This window comes from Gobius niger (assembly GCF_951799975.1).
Source record: "Gobius niger genome assembly, chromosome: 8".
In the NCBI taxonomy this organism is placed as follows: Eukaryota; Metazoa; Chordata; class Actinopteri; order Gobiiformes; family Gobiidae; genus Gobius; species Gobius niger.
Window position 1 is genome coordinate 17,820,184 of NC_136859.1, and position 27,844 is coordinate 17,848,027.

General features: G+C 39.2%; 1 protein-coding gene across 1 annotated transcript in view; it reads left to right on the plus strand.

Annotated features, from left to right (window-relative positions):
• Positions 1-27,844, plus strand: part of cdkal1 (CDK5 regulatory subunit associated protein 1-like 1) — a 157,220-nt gene that overhangs the window by 53,821 nt on the left and 75,555 nt on the right. Inside the window, exons 8-9 of the mRNA XM_079562336.1 lie at positions 1,030-1,133; positions 25,174-25,340. Coding sequence (XP_079418462.1) covers positions 1,030-1,133; positions 25,174-25,340 — 271 coding nt within the window. The remainder of the gene's footprint in view (positions 1-1,029; positions 1,134-25,173; positions 25,341-27,844) is intronic.

Below are 27,844 nucleotides of genomic sequence, written 5' to 3' on the forward strand. Positions count from 1 at the left end.
ATGTTGTGATACTGGACAAATGCTCCACCGCATACAGTGCTTGTGTACACACACAAAAATACACACACACACGTAGTTGTTGCAGACACCCACGCACACACACCACTCATCCCCTGCACAAATCGGAGCCGGGGCCACTGACTGTCTCTTGAGATTAATGTTGGTGTGATCCACTCAGCTGGGCCTGATCACATTAAGATGGATGGACCCCCTGGTGGTGCGTGCGTGTGTGTGGGCGCGCACGAGAGGGCCCCATCTGTCCGTGTTTTCTCCACACCGAGCTCCGTGACCTAGCTGCCATCTCTAGTGCCCTCAGCCGGGATAGGCAATACCCTTAGAGGGGAAAGATGGCCCAATAGATGGATAGATGGATGCTGTAAATTCCATTTTCGTATTCAGCTTTTCTTTTCCAGGGTAACATAAAAAATGCCCCAGGCCGTAGGTTGTATTTCAAATTGATAATGAAGATATATATTGGAGCACTGCGGCCTTCTGAGGGCAGTTACGGAGGAGGAACGGGACTTTCTGTAGAGATGATTTGACATGTTTCTGACAGATAAGAAAACCGTCTTAAAGTTTAAACTAGTGAAACTTTGTAACAATGCACAAAAAGTGCACGGGCAAAATTGAAAAAAGATTTAAAAAAAGACTTTAGTAGTAATTTGCAAAGTACAAGTTGTTGCCTTGTAATAGGGGAATTCACTGCCGTAGATTAAATAAAGAGATATACAGTATGTTTATTGCTTTCATTCTAATTTGTTGTTTTTCTATCTTAACAAAAAAAAGTTGACCTTTTACCATTATTGAGAGGTTGGGCAGAACAACTTTATTCCATCTTGTGTTTTTGAAATTCACATTTAAACAGTGGAGCCATTTATATTAGTGATACTAGAGTGGTAGCCTTATCTCAATTTATTATAAGTGACAAATCTTTGGCTGTATCTGCAAAATTAACCTAGCTACAAAGCATTTCATCATATGTACATACCAAGTCTGATTTTCTTCCCCCTGTTGTCTCTGCTTGTTTAGCTGTCTGAACGCTTGCACCTACTGTAAGACGAAACACGCCAGAGGAGATCTAGCCAGCTATCCCATAGAAGAACTTGTGGAGAGAGCCAAGCAGTCATTTCAGGGTAAGTACTTTCATTCAGCTTTGTGTCACTCACTACATTTACAAGTGAAGGCTAGTCCGACTAGGCTAAAGATTCCACTGTAATCCCTTTTTCTGAAAGAGCCAGCCACTTATCCGAATGTCCTTTGGGAGCAGTAGGGGAGCGGTGCAACTTCCAGCCAGCAGGGGGCAGGGGGTTGATGACACCATTTCTGGTTGACCTTTGACTCATGTTTGTTGTCAGCAAACAATAAGCCTCGATTAGCCCGAGGTGTGTTGAGAGTTAACTGCTGTTTTGGGGTTTATTGCGATGTCCAATGCACCCATTGTCTACGCCAGGGTCCACCCCAGTGTTCAAGCTAAAATTCGCCCCAAACTCTTAAACAGAGGCCACTTAGCACTGATATGATACTATGCTATGCTATGCTACGGCTCTATGTTGATGAAGAGTGTGGAATAAGCTATACATTTAACAAGCACAACACAATTTAAAAGGCCCCTTTATATGTAGCTGATGGTTTTAGGGACTTTATTGGTGCTTATTTCTAGTTTTCATATGATCGATCAGAGCTAGCTGTAGCTCTCATGGCTCAACATACATTCTCGGTGCTGATCCAGCCACTGAAGTTAGCTCCCCCGTCATTCGCCTGGAAAAAAAAACAAAAAACTTGTAGCACACTGCACTGTAGTCCTGTTGACGTAGCTAACACAATGTTTTTTGACGTTGTGTTCGCGTTCCTTTCGGCAGCCTGACGGTTTCCGGGGCAGGGACAACATGCACAGTTACTCTGGGCCAGTCCAATGCACTTTGATTCAACGATGCTGCTGCTTTAATCTGACTTCAATCGGCCCAGGCAGGTCGCTGATTGGCTCAGAGGAAAGTCGGATCGCACCCCTTAAATCGAATCTCCCGGGTTTCCATGGGTTTAGGCAATCCTGATTCATGTGTTCTAGTCAGACTAGGCAAGAGAAATCCGACTCTCTCACAATGAGCGTTGCAAATATTGCTACTTTACAATACCTTCAACCTTTTCCTCAGACTGAATCAGTTGTTGGAACATGTTGTCTTTACCCAGTGCTGTGTCCTGTTTAGGGCAGTGGGTTTAATAGCACATGTTGATGTTTTTGTTCCTTGTCGAGGGTCCATCCAGTTGGCTTTAGATGGATGCCAAATGAACAGCTGTCCTGCCCTGGCATCTGTTCCTTAAGAATAGACTCGCAGCATCCCCTCTGCTCAGCAGGCCATGCCTATGTTAAAGCCTCAGGCGGGTCAGTCAAGGGCAGGCACATGCATTGATAAGACAAATCCTATCTCAACATGCTTTTGATCTTTTTTATTTTTAGCTTGTGCCACCTTTAGTGTACTTTTTTTTTATCACACAGAAAAGTCCTTTCAAGACATGTAGTATGCTCAATACTTTTTTTTTTTTTTTTTTTTTACCAGTTGTCTTGCTGTTTTATGACTTGTTGAGTGTTTTGAGATCACTGGAGGCACTAAAGATTAAGGCAACTACTGAGTGCATAGTTTTTAGTTTCTTTTGTCGTACCTGTGTTATCTCACTTTCATGCCATCTTATTGGGGTGCTATCATTGCCTCTAACAGGTCTAAGTGACCCATACAACTTTCTATTTTTATTTTGTCATTTTCATATTTATTGAGCTAAGTTGTAATAAACAACTATGTCATTGGCAAGGGCATGGCTTACCCAACCACATGCAGAAGTCTTTAAACAGCTGCATCCATAGCACCGCAGTGCCTCAGGGTGGGCAGTCAAGGGCATTTTCACCAGCTGCTGTGTGAGTGGCAGGGAGGGCTCATGATGCACATACCCTTTGAGAAAGGTCACAAAGTCTGGGCCCAGGCGTATGTCCAGAATAAAGATGTTAAATACATCATTTGTACCTTTTAAAGTCTTTTACATATCTTTGCTAAGAATGCTTTTCTTTTCTAAGAACTTTTTTGTAAACTATTTCCAAAATAGAAATATGTACTGAATACAGCAACAAGTTAAGGTAAAACCCAGGAAATGTGAGAGACAGAGACGGTTAGTAGTTGTTTTGAAAACAGAGGAAGAGGAACTAGAAGTTATCGCTTGTCATGTGCATGCTCAGACCAGGACACTCGAATACCTTTGATAACAGTTGCAGATTGTATTATTGGATAGGTAAGTGTTTCCAAAACATAAATTACCTTTCTTTTTTTTTTTAACAAACAATATGTGCATTTAATACAAAAATAAATTATTGGACCCAAGTTGTCATGTTTTCTAAGTTCATAACCCCAGCACAATGTGTGAGTGTGGAAGACTTTTCCATAGTGTAATAATTGGGCAGCCACACTCGCTCTCCTCTTCTTTGCTGAGCAAATATAATCAACTGTGATCTAAAGGCACACTGTTTACCCCATTCAATGTCTTTGTTTTGTTTAGAATTGCATTATGACAATGCAGTGGGCCCTTCTTATCCTAACATCCTCTCTATTAGGCGCTGTTTTCTTACCACAACCAAATTGAGCTTCACAAATATGGCCTGAAATTTGATTTACGTTCTGGTGTGTTTGGAATAAAGGTCCATGAGTATTGGGATGTTAATTTTGATTGGCCAGCTCAGCTAAGGGGAGGGGTTGATTGGTTTATCTCTGGGAATTTTTAGAGGATTTGTGGGATTTATTCAAATGTGATTCGAAGTGAATAGTTTGCCTTCTATCGGGAAAAACAGTGAGTGAGTGAGTGTAGGGCTTTTAAAATAATCTGAATTATTCAAATGTATGAATGTGTAATTTTAACATCACAGAGGCTTTAATATATGCAGGTAATGTGGGTTGGAAATGTCAGAGAAAATGACACATGTGTGCACTGGGAAAGGATATGATTCTTTGTGAAGTTTTGTGTTGAAAGAAGACTGGTGTTTGCTCGTCAGTGGATTCATTTAAGTCTCTTAATTTAATGAATTGCAGTCAGAACATTTGGACCAATGTTCACCAAAGCACACTATAGTATTACTATTGCACAAGAGTCAGTGAAGCGTGTGTGGTGACCTTGTTCATGAAGCAGGCTGTACATGACCCAATCTTATTGTTGTGGTCTTAAACACCCACAGTGGCTGTCACCTTGCCATTTGAACCTCTCAGTAGGGTCTGCAAAAGGCCTTATCTAAAACAGGGATGTCAGGATCATGTGAAGCATCCCAAGTTCACACAAGACTCGCGGTTACTCTGTGTGAGAGATTGCAGCTTTTAGTCTGTATATTATGCATCGGTTTCGTCATGTATGATTTTGACCCTTATACTATAAAAATATTTAAAAAGTACAAAATGACATGCATTAACTTCTACTCACAGCATTTCTTATTCTGCTGCTGTGCATGACTAATAGCATCACCATCATAAAGAGCTTAAGAGAAATGACACTGCTCAGTGTCCTGGCTTCACCTAGATGACATATGACAGATATCCACTGATAGATGGACAGAGATGTTGGTTAGCTTGTTGGCTAGCTTTAGCTTCTGTGACAGGTGTCATCCTGTGTTTACCTCTGCTCCTCGAACTTAGTGACACATCGACCAACAAGACTGGCAGGTTTTCCTCATAAACATTTTCAGTTTGAAGTCAGTCTTGTGTTTTCGACTCCTCAGGTCTTGTACTGGGGATGGGAAATTGGGTCATGTTCATTTATATGCATAATGCAGGATGGTAAATTGCACACTTTATAATCATTAAGATAAAATAGATTGAGGCTGGAAACTCATCTATAATTTGTTTCGTATTGATGGTGAGATGGACGAGAATGAAAACAGACACACAATGCAGGCAGGCGGAGAGGCTAAAAATATTGATAGGAGCTCATTGATCACTGTGGAGTCGCCACCATCAAAGGCCACACTATTGGAAAGACCATGTTGAAAAGTGCTGAGCATGCAAACACAAACAGAAATTTCCTGTGTGTGGTGGAGCCAGTCAAATTCATTATCCTCCGGGAGAGCTCTCACTGAGATGCTGCCATTGATTTCCTCAATCTTCTCTCCACTAAGTAAGGGTCAGACTTTAGTGTCTAATTGTGGCTGTTGCATAACAAATAAGTTCATTCTGAAAACACTTCGCCGTAGTCAAAATAAGTTTGAAAGACCATTTCAGTGTTCAGGACCAGGCAGCCGCACTCGCCAGAAAGAGGTAGAAATATTAATTTACAGCCATGTGATGCTGGGCTTTAATTAAACGTCATGTGACATTTTGAATCATCAGGCACAGGTATAATTAATAGCGTTAATCATGGCTGCATTACTTTCTACTGTCCCATTTTTAGCTCTCAGCTAGCATGTGCTGGTTCTGTGATTAAGCTCATTACCGTGATGTGGTGAGGCTGAGGTGGCTCTGTGGTGGTGATCATGTTCGCCTGACAGCAAGTACAATTCTGAAAAAAACCAAAGCATAGAAGAATAGTTTCAAAAGAATCAAAGCAAGGGTGTTTGGTGGTATCCATAGACCCATCTGCTTGTAATCACTTGTATTATTCTGTGGTCAGGTGGTTCTGACTCTAAAGGAATAGCCTTTATTTTTTTCTGAGTTGAGACAGAGTGACTATGAGGACCAACTTGTTTAAAGTCAGCACAATTACATTCAGCGGATTGAGTTGGTGTTGTTTCTCTGTCAGTTTAACGTTTTCCTCTGTTTTTGGCTCATTTGTTTTTGTGTAATCCCTATCTCTAATTTCTCTGCCATTTCTCTGTGTATGTTCTTTATCTGTACTGCTGCTTTCCTAAAATATTTTAACCAAGTCCTTGTTGTGACCACATGTGCAATTCAGTTTCTAATGTTGTACTACTAGACACACTTAACTTATAGTTTCTACCTGATCCCAGCACCATAGTCTAACCTCCAGTCACAAGGTGTCGATACATTACTTGCTTGTTCATACATTTCTATCCTTTTTTTTTTTTTTTTTTTTTTTTAGCGACTTGTGCCTTCATTTGTAAAAGTTTAGTGTTTTTGGTGTGACCTCTCTTCAGTCTCGATGGGCCGGACACAAAGAGCGGAGTGCGTGTGAGTGCGTTTGTAGGCGCGTGTGTGCCGTCTTGTCCTGTGATTTAGTGCCAAACTGGCTGCCAACTCCAGTGAATAGGGGGCCCCATTTCACACAACGCAGCCATGATATACACACACTCCTTATACACGCACACGCACACAAACACACAACTTTAGCCAATGCCAGACTGGCCACCAACTGCACACCTGGCACTCTGCTATTATGTCACCCCAGCTTGTGTGTTTTCTATGTGGAGTTGTGTAAGTCCAGCCGACACCATCTGCTCTGCCCTTTGTCAACTTGTGTACACATGACCATTCTTCCCTCTCTCGCTTTACTTTTTTCTTCAAATTGTATTTCTTTACATTGGCAATTTGCCGTTTAACAAATGTTTCAAGTAAAGTTTAAATTACATTTTGTTTGTCAAGTTTCTGTAACTCATGATGAAAGTCTTTGAAAGAAATTGTGAGCTGAGAATTGGAAGTCTGTTTTCCCCCGCACAGCCCTTCATTCAACACTCGTATTCACTTTCATTACAGAATTTGGCAAAACATTTTCCCTTAGCCCCAAATCCTCCTGCTCTCCCCAACAGATAAACACTGTGTAAATACCACTTCGTTTTTCTCTTGCAAAGCAGCTGCAGCTTGTGGGGGGAGGGGAGCGCAGTCTCAGTTTCGGACAGTAGGTGGCAGTAAGACACTGAGCTTACGAGCCGGGCCATGTGCTTCCCCTTGTTATTGTCTCCATTGCTATATCACTCAGTACAAGCGGTTTGCTCTCGCTCTCCTCTTTGCCTGTGCCTGTTAAAATGTTTAACTGCTTGAAGTCCTCTGACTCACATTTGGCTTTTAGTTCCTGGTCCCAGAACTCCACTGTGTCAGTGTTTTCTCCCTGAACGCTGTATTGTTTACATACCAACTTCCCCTTTTGTTTGCGCAAACAAGTGACACTGGCAAAATTAGACCCTCCTCTGGCTTTCGCTATTTGGGTTTGTGTGACTCATGCAGAAAAAGCAAAAAACAAGTAAAGGTTCCTTACTATCCCCAGTCAAGCTTTTACCTCAAGCCCTGTTATGTTTACCATTGTAGTAATTTCTAAAACATTTTTCCACATGTGGGATATGTAGTCAGACGAGGCAAAAAAAGGCAAGTTTATTTTTAATGCACATTTCACACACAAGGCAATTACAAGTTAACAAGATGGCTACTATTGTGAAAAGCATTGCGAGTTAAGTGTCCCAATGATCCATTAAGCCTGTATAGAGGCAAATATATTGTACATTTTGCTCGTTAGACTTAAACTTAAAACATTAAACTTGCAAAGCCTACTGAAGTGGGATGCATTCACTTTTATTACCCCTTTAACTGTATAGAGCAGTGGTTCTCATCCTCTTTCAGTCTTACTAGCTCAAGTACTACCGTCCTCTAAGAAATTATGGGAATTTTTTACAAACATCTGTTATGTATGGTAAAAATCATGTACAACCTATTCATAAATTGTACTACAAAAAAGTGAATATTTTTTCGTTACACCTGGTATCGGAAACAAGCAAGTTATTTGCAGTGGTGTATTTGGTTTGTTCAGGAACATCCACAAATGAATATGTTCTACATATCTCAACAATATTTCGCAGATCAGTTAATGACAAAGCCAATGTTTGTTCTCAAAGTTGAACAACCGAAATGCAACACTAGAAACACACTCAAACACACTGTAATTAAGTCAAACATTGATGTTGGCTCTTTACAAGCCGTTACCTGAGGAGTGAGATTCAAAAGAAGTAGACTAATGACAGTTTATGGAGGAGCCTGACTGAGGAGTGCTGAAAGGTGGATCAGAGCATAGCACACCGAACACTTTCATCAAATTCCAATTACTATGTTTATATACACTGGAGTTCAGTGGAAGCTTAATATAGCAATTACAGCGTTCCAGTGCTATGGACATGGCCTTCTAATGTTGTATCCCCCATTGATAGTCTCACAATTATACATGATCTTCTTGTAACTCAAGTAGTATTGCCCCAGTAGAATTTGGTGAAAGCAGATCTAATTGTGTGTCTGTGTTTTAATAATCATAGAAGCAACAATTACTGGTTATTTACGGTGAATATATATATATATATATATCTCATTTTTTTGTTTTTGTATGAAATAACATTTGAACAAGCTGTAAACTTCACTGTAGGGCTGGGCAATAAATCAAATTAATTCAATTAATTAATGCTTTTAAAAACAGACGATTTGGAAAATGGGTAAATCGTGAAATCGAGTCCACCGCTACGGCCTACGGGCAGCGTTTTAGACGATCCGTAGCGAAATGACACCAACGGAGAAGCCAGTGACTTTCTGACGATCTCTGCTGCTTCACAAAGGCTGCGTGTTGTGTTTTAAGAGTGCACGGTACGGTGGAGTTTTCTTTCCCACTTTCCTCCGGTCTACTCCTGTGCCTTTCTCTCACTCTGCTCTGAGCGGACCATTTAACTCCGCCCCTTTCCCTTGAGTCTCCATGGAGACGGTTGTCAATCACAGCAGAGGCATGAAGATGACAAAACTAAAACACTCCATGGCTTATTATGGTTTTACTTTTGAGAGCAGACAAGGAATATCTAAAACAGAAATAACCATTTTTAAATAAAAGCTATGTTATCTCAATGGGCCTAATTGTAGCTACATTATGAAATATTAATGAGCAGGACTCTGAGCAGACCGCAGCAAATTGAGATTTTATATTTTGGCCATATCGCCCAGCCCTACTTCACTGCTATTTAATTACATCAGATCCTAAAAAGTCTCAAAACTGAATGCAATTGTCCCTATTGTACATCACTTTTTAGACATCTCTTTCTACATAGGGTTAACTTGCACCAAGGGCTTGAGAGTAATATAATGTCAATTCTTTGTTTGTACTTTACATGTAGAAGCAGTGTTAGGGGGAACACTTTGAAATTGTACTTATTTACCACTAATAAAGAAGACAAAAAACACACTTTGCACTGGGAGTGTAGCAGATTACAGCACATCACATGACGCACTTTTCTAAATACATGATTTCCGTTTGACATTGTGCAGAAATTGCTGTGCTTGAAGCGAACTTTGATAAATATTCAGTAGCAAGAGATAAAACATATATGGATTACAACCAAAAAATAGCTTGAGTGGTTTAATTTTAAATTACTTTTTTGTATTGCCATCACTAGTTTGTCTGTAACTAGAGAGGTTTTCATATAATTGTATTCTATTACTGTAATTGTCTATGATGTTCGCTAACTTGAGCCTTGATGACAGCTATGTAAACAGGTGAAGAGCATTAGCCCTGCCTTATCTCTAAACATTATGCAACTGTCCCACTTTAGCTGTTGTTTTTCTGTTTTCCTGTCTGGATCCATTCCATCGGTCGACTCCCACCTCCCCGCCGTCACGCCCCTACCCCCCTGGTATTATTGTTTTACCCACTCAACTCACTGCAGCCATTAGAACCTTCTACCACTTTGATCTCTCCTCATTCAAATTCACTTTATCTTTTTCTATTTCAGGGCTCTCATTTTTGCCAGGCTCATCACTTTATAGTCTGTATCAAAGTAGCTTTTACTTTCTAAAACGCTGCTCTTTTCTGAGTTGTCATTTGCTTGTTATCAGATGTGAGTAGAACAGACAAATTATATTTACTCAAGTGAGAGTAACACTACTTTTTAATAATAGCAAGTAAAAAGTAAGTTAAAAGCTACTACTACTAAGCATTTGATGTAGTGTTTTCCTCTGACAGACAAAACATTAAAACAATTGGAGTTTTTTTAAATATTTCTTATTAGTTGTAGTTAGAGGTCAACTGATAGGGGTTTTCTAAAGCTGATGCTGATTTTGGGGGATTTTTATTTGGCCAATGCCAATATGCTCAGCCGATATTTTTGGCCGATACATTTGACCGATTTTTCTAAATGTCTGGTCTATTAATCCTGTAAAAACATAAATACTTGGCCACTCCAGCAGTGGCCAATTTTACTTCATTACTACTTTATTAGGTGATTCAATCAATAGTTTCTGTCCCAGCTTTGATTAGCTGCCGTTAGCATTAGCATCCTGCCGTTAGCATTAGCATGCAGTTGCTAGCCGCGGCATTTTGTGCGGCGGTCAAAATACAATTGCAGATGTTAAAACTAACTAACCATTTTTCCAGGTTCAAAATGACATACATTATGTCATTATTGACGGAGGTTTAGTTAAGTTTAGTTCTGTCAAAGAGCAAGGGGAGGGTGGTGGAAAGGGATAAGGGTGAGTTTGGAGAATCATGAAGGGAAACTACTGGAGATTTTGGGGAAGCAGTTTTAGATCAATAAAGCATTTTTTATTTTATTTTATGCTTTTATTAGAAAAGGATGACAGCATTACAAACATGGCTATTTTGTCTATGTATATACTATATACATACAAACAAATGGAGCTTACAGTCATGACCTTTCTAATTAAATTTAAAAAAAAAAGTTCCCCAATATAGCATTTTCTAACCAACGAAGTGTAAGATAATGATCAAGATGTTCCAATAAAAGACTTTACTGGAGTGCCTCGGATGTCCTTCTTTTGACTGCTAAAAAAATACAACAAGGTACATACAGCAAGTCGCTCTCCATTGTTTTTTTTCTCTTGGAAATGATCAAGATGTGTTTGACATCATTAACAAATACCTGCAAAAAGCCAACTACCCCTCTTTAAAACGAGCTATGAGCTGTATTCATATGTCAGCATGAAGCTTATGTCCTTTTTAAACTTATTCACAGAGGATTGAGTATCAGAACATAGATCAACCGCTTGTAAAAAGTACTAGGATCAAAGTGCAATTTGTTCAAAGATTTACTCTTGTACTTGAGTCACTGATTACTGCCCACCTCTGCTCATGATCTTAGCAATTTGCTTCTTTTGGTCTGTTAGTTCAGTTGATAAAAATATATTAAGGCCTAGTCCCTGCAGCAGATGCACTGAGACGCACAAATCAGTCTGCATTCATCACTTATTTGAATTAAAGGGGGAAAATTAAGTGCCTTACTTTTTTTTTGTCTTGCGGTTATTTACCCCAGTGTTTATTTATTCTTCTTGCAAATTTAAATAATCTTTTTTATGATCTGGAGTACAACACACTTGTCTTTTAATAACTGGTTGTAATTGATCTCAGTAGGATGCTGCTCTGTCGGCGCAGTTTCAGACATATGTGTTGAAGAAAGTGCCTCAAATATGTTTAATAAGTGTTTTCAATGTTGTACAAGCGCCGTGTGTATTTTTCACTGTGCGAGTTTGTGTGTGCGTTCGCTGTGCGCCTGTCCCCCGTGGTATACTGTATATTTTGATAGCATCAGGGGGTCTTTTCACACCCCCGGCAGGAAGCACTTCTCACATACTGGAACCCCCGTAGCTGTCCCATGAGCCCCCTGTGCTGGGTGACATGACAGTCCTTTAGGGGGGACACTCAGACGCACATGCCTCCTCCTCACTTTGGCTAAAAGTAATGTATCACAAGAGCCGCAAACTATCAGATATGTCCTCTAGTAAGTGTTGCCTTAATCTCTATTAGACTCTGTACCTCCGTGAGCCAGAAGGGGCATGTGGCATTGGTGGTTGTGACCCAATGTCTAGTAATGAACTCAAGTCCAAGCCCTCAGATAAACAACCACAAAGACAACCATTTTAATTACATTATCTGAGTTGTATTACCTCTTATGCTTTGTTTTTCTTCAGCTAATAGTTCATTACCAGCTTTTGACGAAGAACAGACACTTATGAGAGAATATGTGCCAGATATACAGATATACTTAGTAAATCCTTATTTGTTATTCCATTTATATTCTCTTTTCAGCTTTTAAAGCAAGGGATTAAGCAAGAATCATAATGTATCCCAGAAAAGTATGTAGTAAATGATCAAAGACAAAATGTAGTGATTGGTGAAGATCATTTTGCCTTTGCTGATTTGTTGGCACATGTGAAAAGGCCGGAGCAGAGGAAGTGTTTTTAATATTGAAAGAACATATTTGTCTGCCCTCAGCATGCAGAGCACAAACATAAAACATTTGATTCCATAATATATGCATCAGAGCAAAAAAATAAAAATAAAAATTGTATTGTCTTATGTTTGATTTATGTTTGATGTGAGTCGGAGGGGTCACACTTCCTAACCACGAGGCCAAACATGCCAAGGAATGTATTAAAATGGATCCAGACCACAGGTCACTCATGGACCTTTTACACACAGTTTCATGACTATTCATCATAAGTCACTGGCTTCCTCTGTTTGTTTTATCTCAAACCGCTTTGGTGTGTCAGATGCTGCTAGTTTTGGTGAAAAGCCAGTGAGTGGTTTTATCAGTGGACTAGACTGTCACATGTTACAACAGGCTTGTCTCAGAACGCTGCATATGCTTAGCCCACACACATGTTCAGACATGTCTTCAACAAGCCTCGGCACATTCGTCTGTCCCTCTCCGCTGTGAGGCTCGCCCCCTCTTCACTGTATTTACATCTATTATACATCTATTATAAATTGAGATGCGAGTGTTACATTTGCCTTTGAGTAATGTCATATTGCATCTTGCTTTCCTTAGGTTCAAGGATTATTGTTGTTCTTGATCTAATTTGTTTAATATTCACATACAGTTGTGCCCTGTCATACCCTGGCAGAATTTTTTTTTCACTCATAGTTAGTGGTTGTGCGAAGCCAACAACTGGGTTTGATAACGATAACGATAAATGAAATGACCCTGATCAAAAGTTAACATACCCTGGTGATGCAAATTGACATAAACGGTCAAATCAGTGAGTTTTTCTGCTCCTGACAGACCCTTTCATCTTTCACCCAGTGCTGGTTTCTGAGTCATGAGCAAAGCAAGAGCATTGTCAGAGAGTCTGCAAGAAAGGTAGTTGAACTGTATACAATGGGAAAGGGTTATAAAAAAGATATAAAGTACTGAAAGTATCAATCAACAGTGTTCAAACTCTTCTTAAGAAGTGGATAATGCGGGATGCTGTTGAAACCAAACCACAGTCACCTCGACCAACAAAAAATGCAGCAACAACTGGCAGTGAAATTGTGGATGCAAAGAAATAACAAATGATAACTTCAGCTGAAATGGAGGCACTTGATGAAAAATGGGCTGCATGGCCAAGTCGCCAGAAGGCAACTCAAGGCAAGGCAACTTTATTTGTAGAGCACAGGGCAATTGAACATGCTTCACAGTTGCATAAAACAATAAAGCAGATAAAATCAATAAAACATCAACATAAAAATTGATTAATTACAGCAAAAGGCAAGAGTACTGCTAAAATGCTTTCAGTTGTCATATGCACGGGTAAAAAGAACTGTTTTCAGCCTTGAGGCCTGTCTCAAGACTATCCCAGATTTTAGCTGCATGAAACTGAAACGCAGCCTCACCGTGGTTATTATTGACTCTGGGAACCACCATGAAATGTCAAACATGTACTCCATTATTACTCCTAGATTTCTAACTTTCTTTCTAAATGCCACATAGTATCCACTTACAATATGCCAAATAGCACAGTGACAAGCCAGGATGAATGCAGCATGTTATTGAAGAATACTGGAGGAAAAGTGTCTCATCAGCCTGGAAGCTGCGCATGGGAAGCACTTGGACGTTCCAACATGACAACGATCCTAAGCACAAGGCCTTGTAGACCTCTCATTGGCTACAACAGAATAAAGTGAAGGTTCTGGAGTTGCCATCTCAGTGTCCTGACCTCAATATCATTGAGCCACTCTGGGGAGATCTCAAATGTGCAGTCTATGGGCCTCTTTATTTCCTCGGATAGCAGAACTGCCCATTCTTTTTGGCAAAAAGCCTCCGGTTCTACCATCCGAGGAAATAAAGAGGCCCATCCACAACTACCACAAAAGAATCCAAGCTATTTCATACTATTTGAGAGAAGACCATACATCTACTATACATGCGCTTGGATAAAAAAAGAAGGGCAATTACAACATGGTTAGTTCAAGGATAAACATTGCAATGGATTTATATATTTATTTATTTATTGTTTACCAAGCTTTTGGGTTGTTTTGACTGAATATTATCTAGTGTTATTGTGTTTGGTTGTTAATGCTTATATGCCATTAGGGTTTTTGTTCAGGTTTTCTCTTTTATGTTTGCCTTAATTTCTGAATTACTGTACTACGTGTGGAATTCCCTTGAAGCATAATTTGAGATCCAACACAATCCACTATATATTAGCAGTTCATATTCATGAGTGCTGGGGATTTGCTCCATCAATTATACAATCATTTACATTGAAAATACAGCCCTTTTTTAGTTTTCTGATTGACACTGCAGGTTCACTGACGCTATGTGACCAGGTTAGTCAACTGTGATCAAACGGTTGCTTTATTATATTCTACTTGGGTTGCCAATCATTTTAAAATGATCACATTTCTATTCGCTTTCATGCAAATGAGCGACTTGTGAGTTGTGGTGGGTTACCCTGTATATGACCTAAATGTTCTTTGTGCTTGTTAAGCCAGTAAACACACTACAGTCATTAGTCACAAGCTTTATCACAGAAAATATCCTATATGTTTACATAAGGATACAAATATTTACATAATAGGATTAAATTTGCATACCCGTGGACAGTTTCCCAAATACATTTGAACACATACTGTATATTAAGTCAATTACTTAATTAAAGCACACACATGCCTCGCCCATAGCCTCACACAAACTGGTGCAGTAACAAACACACAACATGATGCCTGCTGGTGGGTCATGAATATATTAGCATACATACTGACCAGACATGTTATTATTTATCAAATTAGTGCCAAAGAAAGTCTTTAAGTGAGCTATGCAGCCGTACACATACGCATAAAATTAGGTCAACGGTTCAGAGTTAATCCCTATTATGTCAGAATAATAAGTATAAAGCTACTAGTGGAAGCTCATGCATAAGGGTCTTTGAATATTATTTTTATAGGTGTGTCTGGACTGATCTTGCGGTTGTAAATCACTTGGATTCAGTGTAGGTTACTGTCCTTCTCTGAGAAGAAGTAACAGTAATTTACCTTTGTATGTATAACAACATATTCTGCAATTGCAATTTGTAAATGTAAATGTTAGTAACAGAAAGCTTTTTTTTTTTTTTTTTTTTTTTTTTTATTAAAGGAAGATTCTGTTATAGGTGTCCTGACACATCTATATGTTATAGATATTTCCTGAACTGGTTATATCCAAACGTCCTTAAAGTAACATGAACAGTAGGGATGCACCGATCCGATTCTGGTATCAGAGCCGATTAAAAAAAAAAAAATACAGTATCCAGTATCGGCTACAAATATCTGATACTGAACCGATACCAGTTTTAGCTTTCACCGCATTGAAAACACAACTTTCACCAACTGAATCTAAGTGAAATATGCTGACAAATATGCTGTGTCATTTTGAAGGTAAGAACCAGGGGAGTATGCTAAAGCTAGCGGGAGCATGCTATTGCTAGCGGTATCTAATCAAAATGATAGAAATGCCTAATGTAGCCTCATAAAAAATAATAATATTAATTGGCCACTGTGTTTGTATTTTAGTTTATGAAATGCTGTTAAAGAATAACTGAAGGTATTTATAATGCACAAGTTGTAATTATCAGTTTATCACTTTATGTGAGTTGATTGTATTAATATAAAATCGCCTGTTCCAAGGGCAGCCTCAAAAATCCTTGTCAAATGTTTTTTCATTAGTTTAATTATAGATATAATTGGTAATAGATCTGTAACATAATGACAAGAAAGGATTAGACTTTATTGATCTCACAATGGAGAAACAAAAAGGACCATTCACTTTTTCACTCAGAGAAAGCCACTTTTAAGAAAGTTTCTTGGTATGGGTTGATATCGGATATATACTCAAACCGGTACCGGAAGCAAAAACACTGTATCGGTGCATTTCTCATGAACAGCTCAGGCATCTCTTGCTCTTAAACTGAAGAAGAGAAGATGTGTTGAGAGACTTCATCCTGTCATTGCTAGTCACAAGAAAAATCCAGTGTTTTCAGAACACGCGTATTGTTTTCTATGGAAGAAACCTTTTTTTTTTTTTTTTACTTACTTAGTTTGTGTTTTTGTTTGTTCTAGCACAGTGTTCCAAACTATGCTTGTTCAGTGTTTTTGATACATTTATTTGTACCAATAGTTATATTAGGAAAAAGTTGCAGTTTCCTGTTGCATTTTGGGAAGCACTTTGATTGAACGCTCAGAGTTCACACAAAGCATGGCCGGCCCCATGGTGAGTAAAGGGGTGATTTTTGGTCCCCACAGATCCCTGTTTCTCTTATATACAGCAGGCCATCTGCTTTGGAAGCTTCAGAAGATACTTCCTCTTTGACTGTGCACACATCTATATATACATTCACCCAGAGAAAAGATGAAAGAGTGGATATAACTTCTCTCCCAATTACTTCCCATACGTTCATGTACACATACATCACAGACGCACACACAGAATCCCTGTGCACACAGCACTTGTAGCCCTTCTGCCAATTACTTTTGATATATCCATACAATATATCTGACCCATATATACTGTGGCATGTTTTTCTTATGAGGAGAACACACATACACTCACTGTGCCTTTGATGTACGCAGACGGTTTTATCTTGTACACAGTCCTATTCAGAAGGTCATGCCTGTAGTTTGGAAGATGTGAAACTGGGATAAAGCCATCACACTGTTGTTGAAACCTGTTCATGCTTCTGCACATGCACACATAAACATACATGTAGTAGAGCGGTTTGGGTTCACGTGCCCAGGAGACTATATTTACCTCCAACTTGTGTCAGGGTTTAATCCAAGACGATGATATTACCTGCCAAGATTCCTACGCTCTGCATCAACAGTTGTTGCTCTAAATTAAGCTTCTTAATTACTGCACTTAAACTCTGTGTGGTATTTTTGCATCAGCACAGAGTGTGAATGTTGGTGTCATGCATGTAGTCTGTCTGTTTACACAGCTCGAGAATAAATAGATCACTGTTGGGATGAACTTTTTGATATTTCTTGGTCAACAAATCTAAGATATCAATTTATGATGACTTTATTAATTAGACGTCTTTATAGGAGTTGAAATATCTTGGATTCTTGATCATTAACATTTTATCATGTCTCTATCTTTCCTTAGTGATCAGTCGATTTTGCAAGTTGCTGTAATAGACAATGCCCTGGAAGCTCAGCTCATGTTGTGGTGAGTGGGATGCTTTAGCGTGGAGGAAGATAGCCGCAGGGCGAGACTGGTCAGAACGGATAGGGGCATTGGCTAATGTGATTGAAGGTCAGACAGGCCTTCCAGTCACTGATACACTGCACCAAGATGCTCCGTGTGTGCGCTGCTTGTTAGTCAGCTTGTGTAGTGGAGAAAAGCAGGACTTTCTTTTGCCATGTCCACCATACACTCAGTGTAGTCTTTAGTAGCTTTTCAATTATTGATATGTATTACATTTTGTAAGGATTTTCTTGAGTTTTTAGTTTTACTTAGTTTTTTAGTTGTCTGACATGCTTTGGAATGAGACAGTTAGCAATTACTTATTAGCTTATTAACGTATTAGCTATTTGTAGGAAACATGATTTAAATTGTAAATGGTCTCAGAATATATAGTACTTTACGCTTTACAACAAGGAACCAGTCACCCATTCACACTCTTATTCATACACCAATGAATACGATGCTTGACTGTTATGGTGCAGTTTCAGTTGAAAGGAGTGGCTCTCATGATAGACTGTATTTTCCGGACTGCAAGTTGCTCTGGAGTACAAGTTGCACCAGCCTTGGCAACTACCTGGGCATGGAGGCGTAACTGCACCGTTGACAAGCCTCTCCCTGCAGCACGTTGTTAAATTGGCCATTTACAAACTTGTTCCTCTAGCTGTGGCCATCTAGCTTTTTTTCTGGTGATTAGATTTTTTTGTTTTCTTCATTGCAATAAGAGTAACCTCCGCTCTTCGCCAGTCCCTCACAAGTTTCTCTCTCACTCCACGCTTTTTCTCTGTTGCTCAATTACTGTTTTCTAAATCTTCAGTGGTACAGGAGTCGCAGATACTGGTACACAAGCCTAGAGCGCCCTCTAGTGGATGTCAGTGTGAAGATAACTAGCATGCGAAATTATATATTTTGATATATAAGTCGCACCTGAGTATAAGTCGCACCCCCAGCCAAACTTTAAAAAATACAAAAAAAAATAGTGACTTATAGCCCAAAAGACATAGCCCAGAAAATACAGTACTTACTATATCAGGTATGAGAAGATGCATTGCATGTTAAAGGATAAACACCTAAAGTTCCAAAGTCAAGTCACTAATGTCTGCAGGAAAGTGAAATCTAATCTAAACTGTTTTCGTTTTATAAGAAGAGAATTATCACACCACGCGGCTCTACTGTATATGCATGCAATGGTTTTTTCACATTTGTCATACTGCATTACAGCATGGTCACAAACATCAGCGTCCACTCTGAAACCAGTCACTTCTCTGTATAAACAGGCAATCAAGATATTTGACAAGAAACCTTTGAGATGGCATCATTGTGATATCATACAAAAGCACAAGCTTTTTACTTTTGAAAACTTTGTAAATTTTAGTATACTGAAATTGACTTTTAAATGTCTGAACAATTGTGTGTCACCTCTGTTCTCTGGCCTCATGGTGAGGTGTCAGGGCTCTCTCAGACCTTCCACCAGAGCCTCAGTTAATGGGGATTGTGTGCTCCCAAAATTTAAAAAATCTTTTGGACAGTCGTGCTTCTCCTTCAGAGGGGCTACACTGTGGAACTCTCTCCCTACGGCTCTGAAACTGCAGACGAACGTTACCATCTTCACCAGAGAGCTTAAACAGTGGCTCAAATCGGCCCAAAGGTGTTCACATGTGTAAAATGTGCCTTATCTAGTTTAATAATCTGTTTTATTGTAACTGTGTTTAATAATGTGTTTTATCTTTGAAACCTAAAAGCCCCCTATGGACAGGTGTTGAAAATTAGCACATGTGCTATAACACTTTAAACAATGCATCTGGTTCGTCCAATGTAATTGCTATGTCCATATTAAATAAATAAATAAATAAATAAAAATAAATAAATAAATAAAGGTCCTATATCATGCAAAATCGACTTTTTGGAGCTTTTAGCCATGTTGTTATGCTATTTCCTTATCAAAAACACCCCCAGAGTGGTTTGTGGCTTCATTCACACAGCTCTCAGTAATCGTCCTGAATCGTGCTCTCTGAGCAGCTGCGCCGCCATCTCCTGGTGAACGACTGACCTGTTCAGTTGTGTCGTCACAGCGGAACGGAAGTGCTCGACGTCTGTAATGTTATGTCTTAATTCTATGCTTACAGCCTGATTTTAATTTGTGAACCACCCTTTTCATTATTTCTGTTGTAAGAAATAAATAAATAAAGGAAAAGGAAAAAAAAGAAAAGAAAAAGAAAGGATGTGCCCGAGGTGCTTCCAGGTCAGCCGTGGCCAAAACAAACACACACCCTGAGCGTCTGAACAGACGTCATGTTTGCGCTGCAGCTGTGAAGATGGAGCTCGTTACCTACTCTGGACACACCTGTTCTTTATTCTTACTTAACGATAATGTCACGGAGAAAAAGAAGCGCGTTTGGCCACGTGGACAGGAGTATACAGTCTATGATTCAACCTTCCTAAAGAAGAGGCCACTCCCGTCAGAAGTTGTTTTTTTCTCCGGGATTCAGCGACTATCACCAAAATATTGTTTTTCTGTGACTGTCACTGATGGATGTTTGGTGAACCTTCGCCAGAATCAAAGTGGATTAACTTTAATAACCAACGCGAGTCCCATAATGTAAACAGCGATGGACCAGAGTGGTGAGTCAATGCAAACGTGTGTTAGCATATTATCATGTGTGTTAGCCATTTGTGAAGCTGTGTTGCAGATGTCAACTCCTTATAACTGCATTGTGAAGTATCTTTACTTATTGCTGTTTATTTATATTACGGCAAAGTATGTGCGGAGAGAGGGGGCGGAGTTAACTGAATCGAAGCGTTGTGTCTTCCGGGTTTGAAAAATACCTCCAGAAAACACTTATATTTATCACAAAAATGAGTGCTCAATAGCGGTAGAGGTACAATCATTCATATAAATGCCTATACTTAACTTTGGAATGGCTAGAATAGCATGATACAGATCCTTTAAGTAGTTAAATTAAATGGGATTAAACTCATCTGCTTATACAGTATTATATATGACATATGTAACATGTGACTTATAGATTACACTGTATGGACATATATTATCCTATTATAAATAAATCCTTTGCACACATGTACATATATTATGCTGTATCATATTGTCCACTTGGAGACACAAAATGCATTAACCACATAACAATTCACATCTAGAGGTGCCCGCCCCCCCAACTAAATCTACGGAAAGACTTCTGTCCTTAACTTGTTGGATTGTGCTGGAGCCAAATATCTGCAAGTGACCCAGGCCTTAGTCACATCCCTGTATCCATCCGTGCGCTGTAGCTTGTGATATGGGGAATGGGCTGTAATGCTGTTTAATAGGATGATCTGTATGTGCATCTTATCAGTAATCTGTGAGACAGTATACCCCATGGCAGCCAATCAAAATGTATGCCTTGCCAAAGAGATTAAGATAAGTAGACAGTCCTAAACCCACATGTGCAGGGTCTACAACAAGGGTAAGAGCCAACTTAAATGGCTTGACAAAAACTTTAGGTCATTTAGTTATATAAATAAATTACTTTAGGTAGTATCATTATTAGTGGTGGGCCGTTAACGGCGTTAACGTGCTGCGTAAACGCGAGACTCTTACCGCGCGATAAAAAAAATATCGCCGTTAATCTATTCTCAAAGCTGGGTTGGGAGCTGGGTCTATACTCTGCAAGCTATGATGACTTTCACCGTGATATTTTATGCAGGGCTTAAAGTATTCCGGCCTGAGGCCTCTGGCGCAAGCAAAGTGTATCAGACTGCAAATTATTTGTCCGGTTTTTCCGCGCATTTGTGAAAAACTCGCCTTTCCCGCACTTCTTACGGTCCATGAACGCATCTCACGCGCAGCCTCGCTGTTACGTGATTCCTCTGAAACCAAAACAACTGCCATGCGGATGCTGGAGCTACTTTTGTTATGGATTAAGTTTTGCCAAATGGACGCTATGACCAGACGAGTGAGAATCGGATAAAGAAGAGCAGCAGGTTCTACGACTGATCCACAGTGAGTTTATTTACTTCTTCTGTGAGTACAGTCGGGCTAACGGGGTCGCATCACCCGCGCGCGGTGAGACAGGTGCGCGCGGTGAGACAGTTGTGCACAAGAACGACACCCCCCGAGCTGCTGCCGCTAACCCGCTGTAAAAAGGGAAACGTAACGCCTACATATTGAACAGAGCCTCGCACTGTCACAAATACCCGATTCGAGTGGAGTCTATGTTCCGCAAACGCGCACACAGTGGCGTGAACGCGCACACGTGTCAGTGCGAGCCGGTGTAACAGGCCAGAGTATACCCCCATCTGGACTACACCCGGGGTTAAATGGGCCTAGGCCATTTCATACCCCGGGTATAAAATGGCCTAGGCCATAATATACCCCGGGGTATATTATGTAGTCCAGATGGGGGTATACTCTGGCCTGTTACACCTGATCTTTTTTCTGTAGCAGGTCATAGTTGCAGAAGAGGAGATTTAGTTTGTCACCAGAAAATTGATTGACACAAAGCTACTGACTGTACACAGTTCATCAGGACCTCTAATGTCGGCCTACAGTTCAAAATTAATGTTTAACTGAATAAACAGTTAGTAAACACAAGTGCATCTTCTTGAACATGAATTATTTTCATCACCAATTATCATAGTAGAACGTTCTCATGCAGTTTGTGATGCATTTTGGAAACAGGAGATGAGCCCCTGGTCTAACGCACCGCCTGACTTGAGAAACTCATTCTCAAAGACTTACTTTTAGTCATTATTTGGGCAGCACACATATTCTGAATGGCTTCGGCAGAATTCAAGCGAGACATTTTAATCTAGATTAATCTAGATTAATTTCAGAATTAATCTAGATTAATCTAGATTTAAAAAATTAATCTATGCCCACCTCTAATCATTATATATATATATATATATATATGTGCTCAACCTTTCCAGTTTTCATAATGTTTCAGTGCCATGCCAACAGAAACAAGGCACAGTGACGATATTTTGATTTGTCTGATTGCTGCTGCTTCCTTTGATACACACAGCTGCTGTACAATTCCCAAATCAATCAAGCCACAGCGTTTTTATCTTAATGACTTCCTTTCGAGCCAGTCCACACTCTAGTATTCATATCTGTTTGGAAATTTATAGTGATTCTTAAAGTTATGCACGCAAGAAATCATCATTGAGTGGGCATAGATGCTAAGTAGTTTGTCTGGGTTTGGATAACGGTTCACACATTAAACCTGCCCTCATCTGAATGCTTTGTCTCTTCCATTTACCTACTCCGCTCTCGTGTTCCAGGAAACAGCTGCAGAAAGTGTATGGGAGCAGATAAGAGTAGAGAGTCGACGAACGTTTCCTGATAAATGACCATCCTCTATGTCGTGGGCCAACAATAACACAATGTGCACACTTAAATCCAAAAGGGACCAGGAGGCGGGCCAAAGAGCCACATCACTGAGCAGATTATTGAGTGTCTAGCCTCTGGTCTACACCTGAGGCTTTTCACAGCATCATCAGGTCAGGAAAACATTTAATAATTAAAAACAGGAAATAGGAAGGATGGTGCAATTTTAGCTTTGGATTACATTCATGATCATGGAACCATTGCAATGCTGTTTGGAAAAAAGCCCTGCCAGTCTGTGGCTTTTAACTGTAGAGGCCCTACCAAATAGGAGCTCTACAGCACAAAGCTTTGACCTTATCTCACAAAGGTAAAGATAATAGGCCACAGAATTGGAATCGAACTACAGTGCTCTTCAAGTTCAGAGGTAAATGTGCTGTCCATTGATCCACAAATCCCTTATATCTCTCAATTGTAAAAATCACCTACAAATAATCCTTGTCCCTTTACTGACTACTTATGACTGGAGTTAATGCCCTTGGCACAGAATTCTTAAGGTTACCTTCCTAACAAAGCAACAAATCATTGCTGGTACTGTATGTAGTGAGAAGCTTTTGCAGAAGCAAAAACAAAAACAAAACAGAAGCTTTGCATAAACATAATGTAAGGTAGTGATGAAATAAAGCACAATAGAAATAATTATGTTAATACTGTCACAAAAAATCCCTAGTATTAAAGCTTTACAAACAGTTCATTGTATAAACAAAGGAAACACTCCCACATTTTTTGCTACATTTGTATGTGATCATATGTGATTGATTTATGTTTTCAATGTCGCTTTTAGACATGGGTGACTTCACGAATCATTAGAGCATCTTAATACCATTGATGATGAGCTTTAGAGACTCTTACTCTGGACAATTACACTGTCATCAGCTTTAATCTCTTCGGCCTAAGCACGGCTTTAATGCCGGCCTTTTTACTTTCCCTCACAGATGCAAACACATACACGCGCTGTCCAATTAGCCAAACAACATCTCGGCTCCCCCCGATGACCACATGCATCTTACTGTCTGTCCGTGCACTGCTAATGATGATGGCACTCGTGTATTTGTACCCGTGTGTGTGCGTGTTCTTAATCTTAGGTCCTCTCCGAGTGTGAATTTATTTTGGTGGGCCTGCATGATATGATATGTCTTAACACATAGCTTAAGCAGACAGTCAAGCGTTTCCAGACCTTCAGCCAAATGACAGTTAGATCATTAGGCTCCAGCAGCAGGCAACGCGCTAATTTAGCCTGGAGCCAGTAGATAACTCCTTCTCTGCTGTGTGTGACCTTCACATCTCAGATAGCGAAGTGTTAGATGGATATTTATCTTACTTTGTTGAACTTGAATTCTGCCATTAGTATTTGTGTTTTAGGTCCTGAGTAAAAGTTATTTGTGCCTTGGGGAAAAACTTTATTAACATGATGAATATACATGACTTTCGACGGCAAACTTGCATGTTCTTTTGACGATTTTAGTTGGCTCCCACAAGTAATTTGCTCAATGGCTATTGACATAACTGCTGTCATTAAAAGCTACCTCTGTTTACCCAGCGAAGTGACAAGTGAACACTTTGTGAACGTGGATAAAGAATTATAAAGTCAAATGTGAGCAAATATTGTCTGTAATCACATGAGCTTAAGGAGTGGAATGAAAGTGCTCTACGGCATAACGGCATTGCAGGACAATTCATAAACTCACATTCATCTGTGTGGAGACTTGACAAATTTAAGATTTTTTCATTAGAGAAGTCTTTTTTTTTTTTTTTTTTTATTGCAAGAATCGAACGTACCACAAGTGTTGTTGCCACTACTACTACTACCATCACCACAACCACTATCTTTTTTATAAGAAATTCTGAGTAGGATGAAGTAAAGTAAATCCACAGAATAGGAAAGATGACAAGTAAAGAAAAAAAAATCGTTTTCATTAATTAGTTAATGAATAGATTGGTTGTAATTCAGTGTGTTCCGCTCATCCATACAAATATGTTTGATATTTATCTGATTTCATAAATGATGAAAGAGCTTTAACATATTGAGAACAGTCACCTAGAAACAGAATCTATGGCATGTTTTGTCTTAAACTTAAAGGGGTATTACGCATTATTGTCCTTTGGATAAAGAAGTTGATATTTGTGTGTATTTGAAATTGTAGTGACCCAGCGGTTGTGAAAGTGGTCAGAATGGCACAGTGGTCTCTAGGACGCTCCTGGATCAATTGTTTGATAGGTTTTCACTGCTGACGGACCCTCTCCCCAGAAAATTTGTGATAAAAATATATTTTTTTTTTGTGCATAAAAGGTTGCATAATGCCCCTTTAAGACGAAGTGGCCCATCTACTGACTATATTTCACAGAATGCATTGGAAAAGGATCAAGTATCAAACCCTAGCCTGCTGTTTGCTGACACACTGTATATTTCTGTTCTCTCCAGAGGGCGTGTGTGAGATTTGGCTGACCAGTGAAGATACGGGAGCATACGGCAGAGACATTGGCACCGATCTACCCACTCTGCTCTGGAGACTGGTGGAGGAGATCCCCGAAGGAGCCATGCTGCGACTGGGCATGACCAACCCTCCGTACATACTGGAACACTTGGAGGTACGCCACTGTGCACTTTGATTTGGCCCAAAGGCACCCTTCAATGAAATAATAATAAGACGAGTTTTATTTTTTTTCCATTTTCGTCCCTCACGCCTCATGTGCTGCCTTCACAGTGGTCTTATAGCATCACTTTGTCGATTTAATAAACTAAATGTTTTTCTGTTTTGCTTTCGCAGCACTTTAGTTGTGGCTCTCCATTCATTAGCGCAGTTCATTCTCTTCTTTTCCTAATGAGTCAATTAAGGACCATTGTGTCCTCTTTAGCAGCCCCATTTTATCAGTCATTATTGTCTTCCCTAATGGAACAATGGACATAGTTATCCACTCTCCCTCGACCCTCTCTCTTGCTCGCATTCACTTTTCATTTGGTCAAGGTCTTTGTGCACCACTTCTTTGTAAATGTACATTAACTTCATTACATTTATTATTAAGGCACCTGCCCACTAATTAGCCAACAGCATACAAAGAAATAACAACAATGAAGCATTTCCTTAGATACCATTAATTACTGTTCTTCTGCATTTTGGTGACAGACAAGGTTTTGTGATCGTCTCATAGTATCAAACTGTGCACATTTGTTTATTGAAATTTCAAAACTCTGTTGATGAAATAAATGGTTTTAGGCTTAATGATTATTTAATGTGGAAAGGGTGCAATTTTAAAAATCTTTCAGTAACTAAATAAAAGTTGTGTTTACTTTGTTTACTTGCCACGTTTGTCCTCAAAACTATGTCATTTATATATATCCTGATAATGTCTCCCATCTTCTTTTCATCCCCAAGGACAATTGTCATATAAAGTTGAGGGAAAAAATATTAATTGAAAAACTTAAAGCCAATATGAGGGTAAATCCTGGGGATAACCTAGAAAAGTGAACTTGAAAAAAAAAAAAAAACACATGGAGCTCAACAGATATACTTTTAAATCAAATAATCAAGATGACAGTTGAATGAAATGAGGGCAGAATGTATCATAATGGGGATAAAGGCCTGGGGATAGATACACGGGGTAAAAATGAGTGAGAAAAGTGCTGTGGGAAGCAGCAGCGGAGGTTGTAATTAAGCAGGGGTTAATGGAGGTGGCTAATTGTCCCCCACATGTATAGGTAGGCTTTCTGCTTGGCTACATTACAATTAAAAAACCACCCTCCTAATGATAGGGAATAACAATTAACTGATAATTAGAAATATAGCAGAAAGCATGGCCGGTGTGTGCGTTAAGAGAGATTTCATATGCCACCACCAGCCCCTTTTATTGTTAATGTTGGTGCGGTGAATTAAATTATAAGTTTAGCTTTAATTCCTTAGTCTATTAACCCACATCTTATGAGTGGTTTTATCAGTGTTTAGTGTCTCCAGTGTCCACTTGTCAGTCTGTTTGGCTTTCATTCATTGATAGTGGTTTATAATAGTTGACCCTCAGTAAATATGGACAGTCTTGATAGTAGCCTTAATACTTGAAGAAATTAGCAATAGCTAATATCAGATAATATACACTACTATCAAGAAATATAACAGATTGACTATGTGCATGGTTTTTGTAGCAATTAGTGCATACAGTTGCTGTTTGCGTGAAAGCTAAAAGTTACTATGTACTTTCTTAGCGTTGTTATATTGATGAAGAAGTACACTGTGTCATATGCAGCTGATAGTCCAGTGAAGTTGTTCTAACTGGTGTGTCGGGATTGCACAAGATCGCAAGATAATTTTCAGTGGGTCACGGCCATTTGTCAAAATATAATGTACCTGCAAATGATTTCAATAGATGCCGTTATGAGCCGTATCTTTTGCTTGAATCAAGTAAACTAGTCAAAAATACAGCATTTTTTAATAAAACTAAAACAAGGCCACACAGCAAATTACTTTTCTATGTTGAAATGTATATTTTTATATGTGTCAAGGCTTGTCGAGATAAAGTTGAAACTTGAAAATTAGAATATCGTTCAAAAGTTCATTTATTTCTGTAATTCAACTTCAAATGTGAAACTTTTATGATTCAGACTCATTACATGGAAAGTGACATTTGTCAAGGCTTTATCTGTTGTAATTTGGATTATTATGGCTTACAGTCCTTGTTCAAAATGTTCTAATTTTATGAGATTTTTAATTTGGGGTTTTTACAAGCTGAGCCATAATAATCAAAATTAAAACAAATGAAGGCAATACACATCTCACTTTGTAATGAGTCTATCACATATTAGTTTCACAGTTTAAGTTGAATAACAGAAATTAATGCACTTTTTAATGATATTCTAATTTTCCGAGTTTCACCCGAAGCGACAACAGTTGAGCGTCATGGGTCATGGGCTTCAGAAGAAGAAAATGCTACTTATCACTCAAGTCCTTATTTCTCAATATTACAATGTGTACTGGTCAAACATCGTGGTTTCATCTTTTTCCTCTGGTGGAAACTTTATCTTTTTTTTATTAGCGTTTGGATTTCTCCCCTTCCCTGACTCTTGTTCCATGTCTTCTCCTGAGTGCTGCTCCTAATGACTGTAA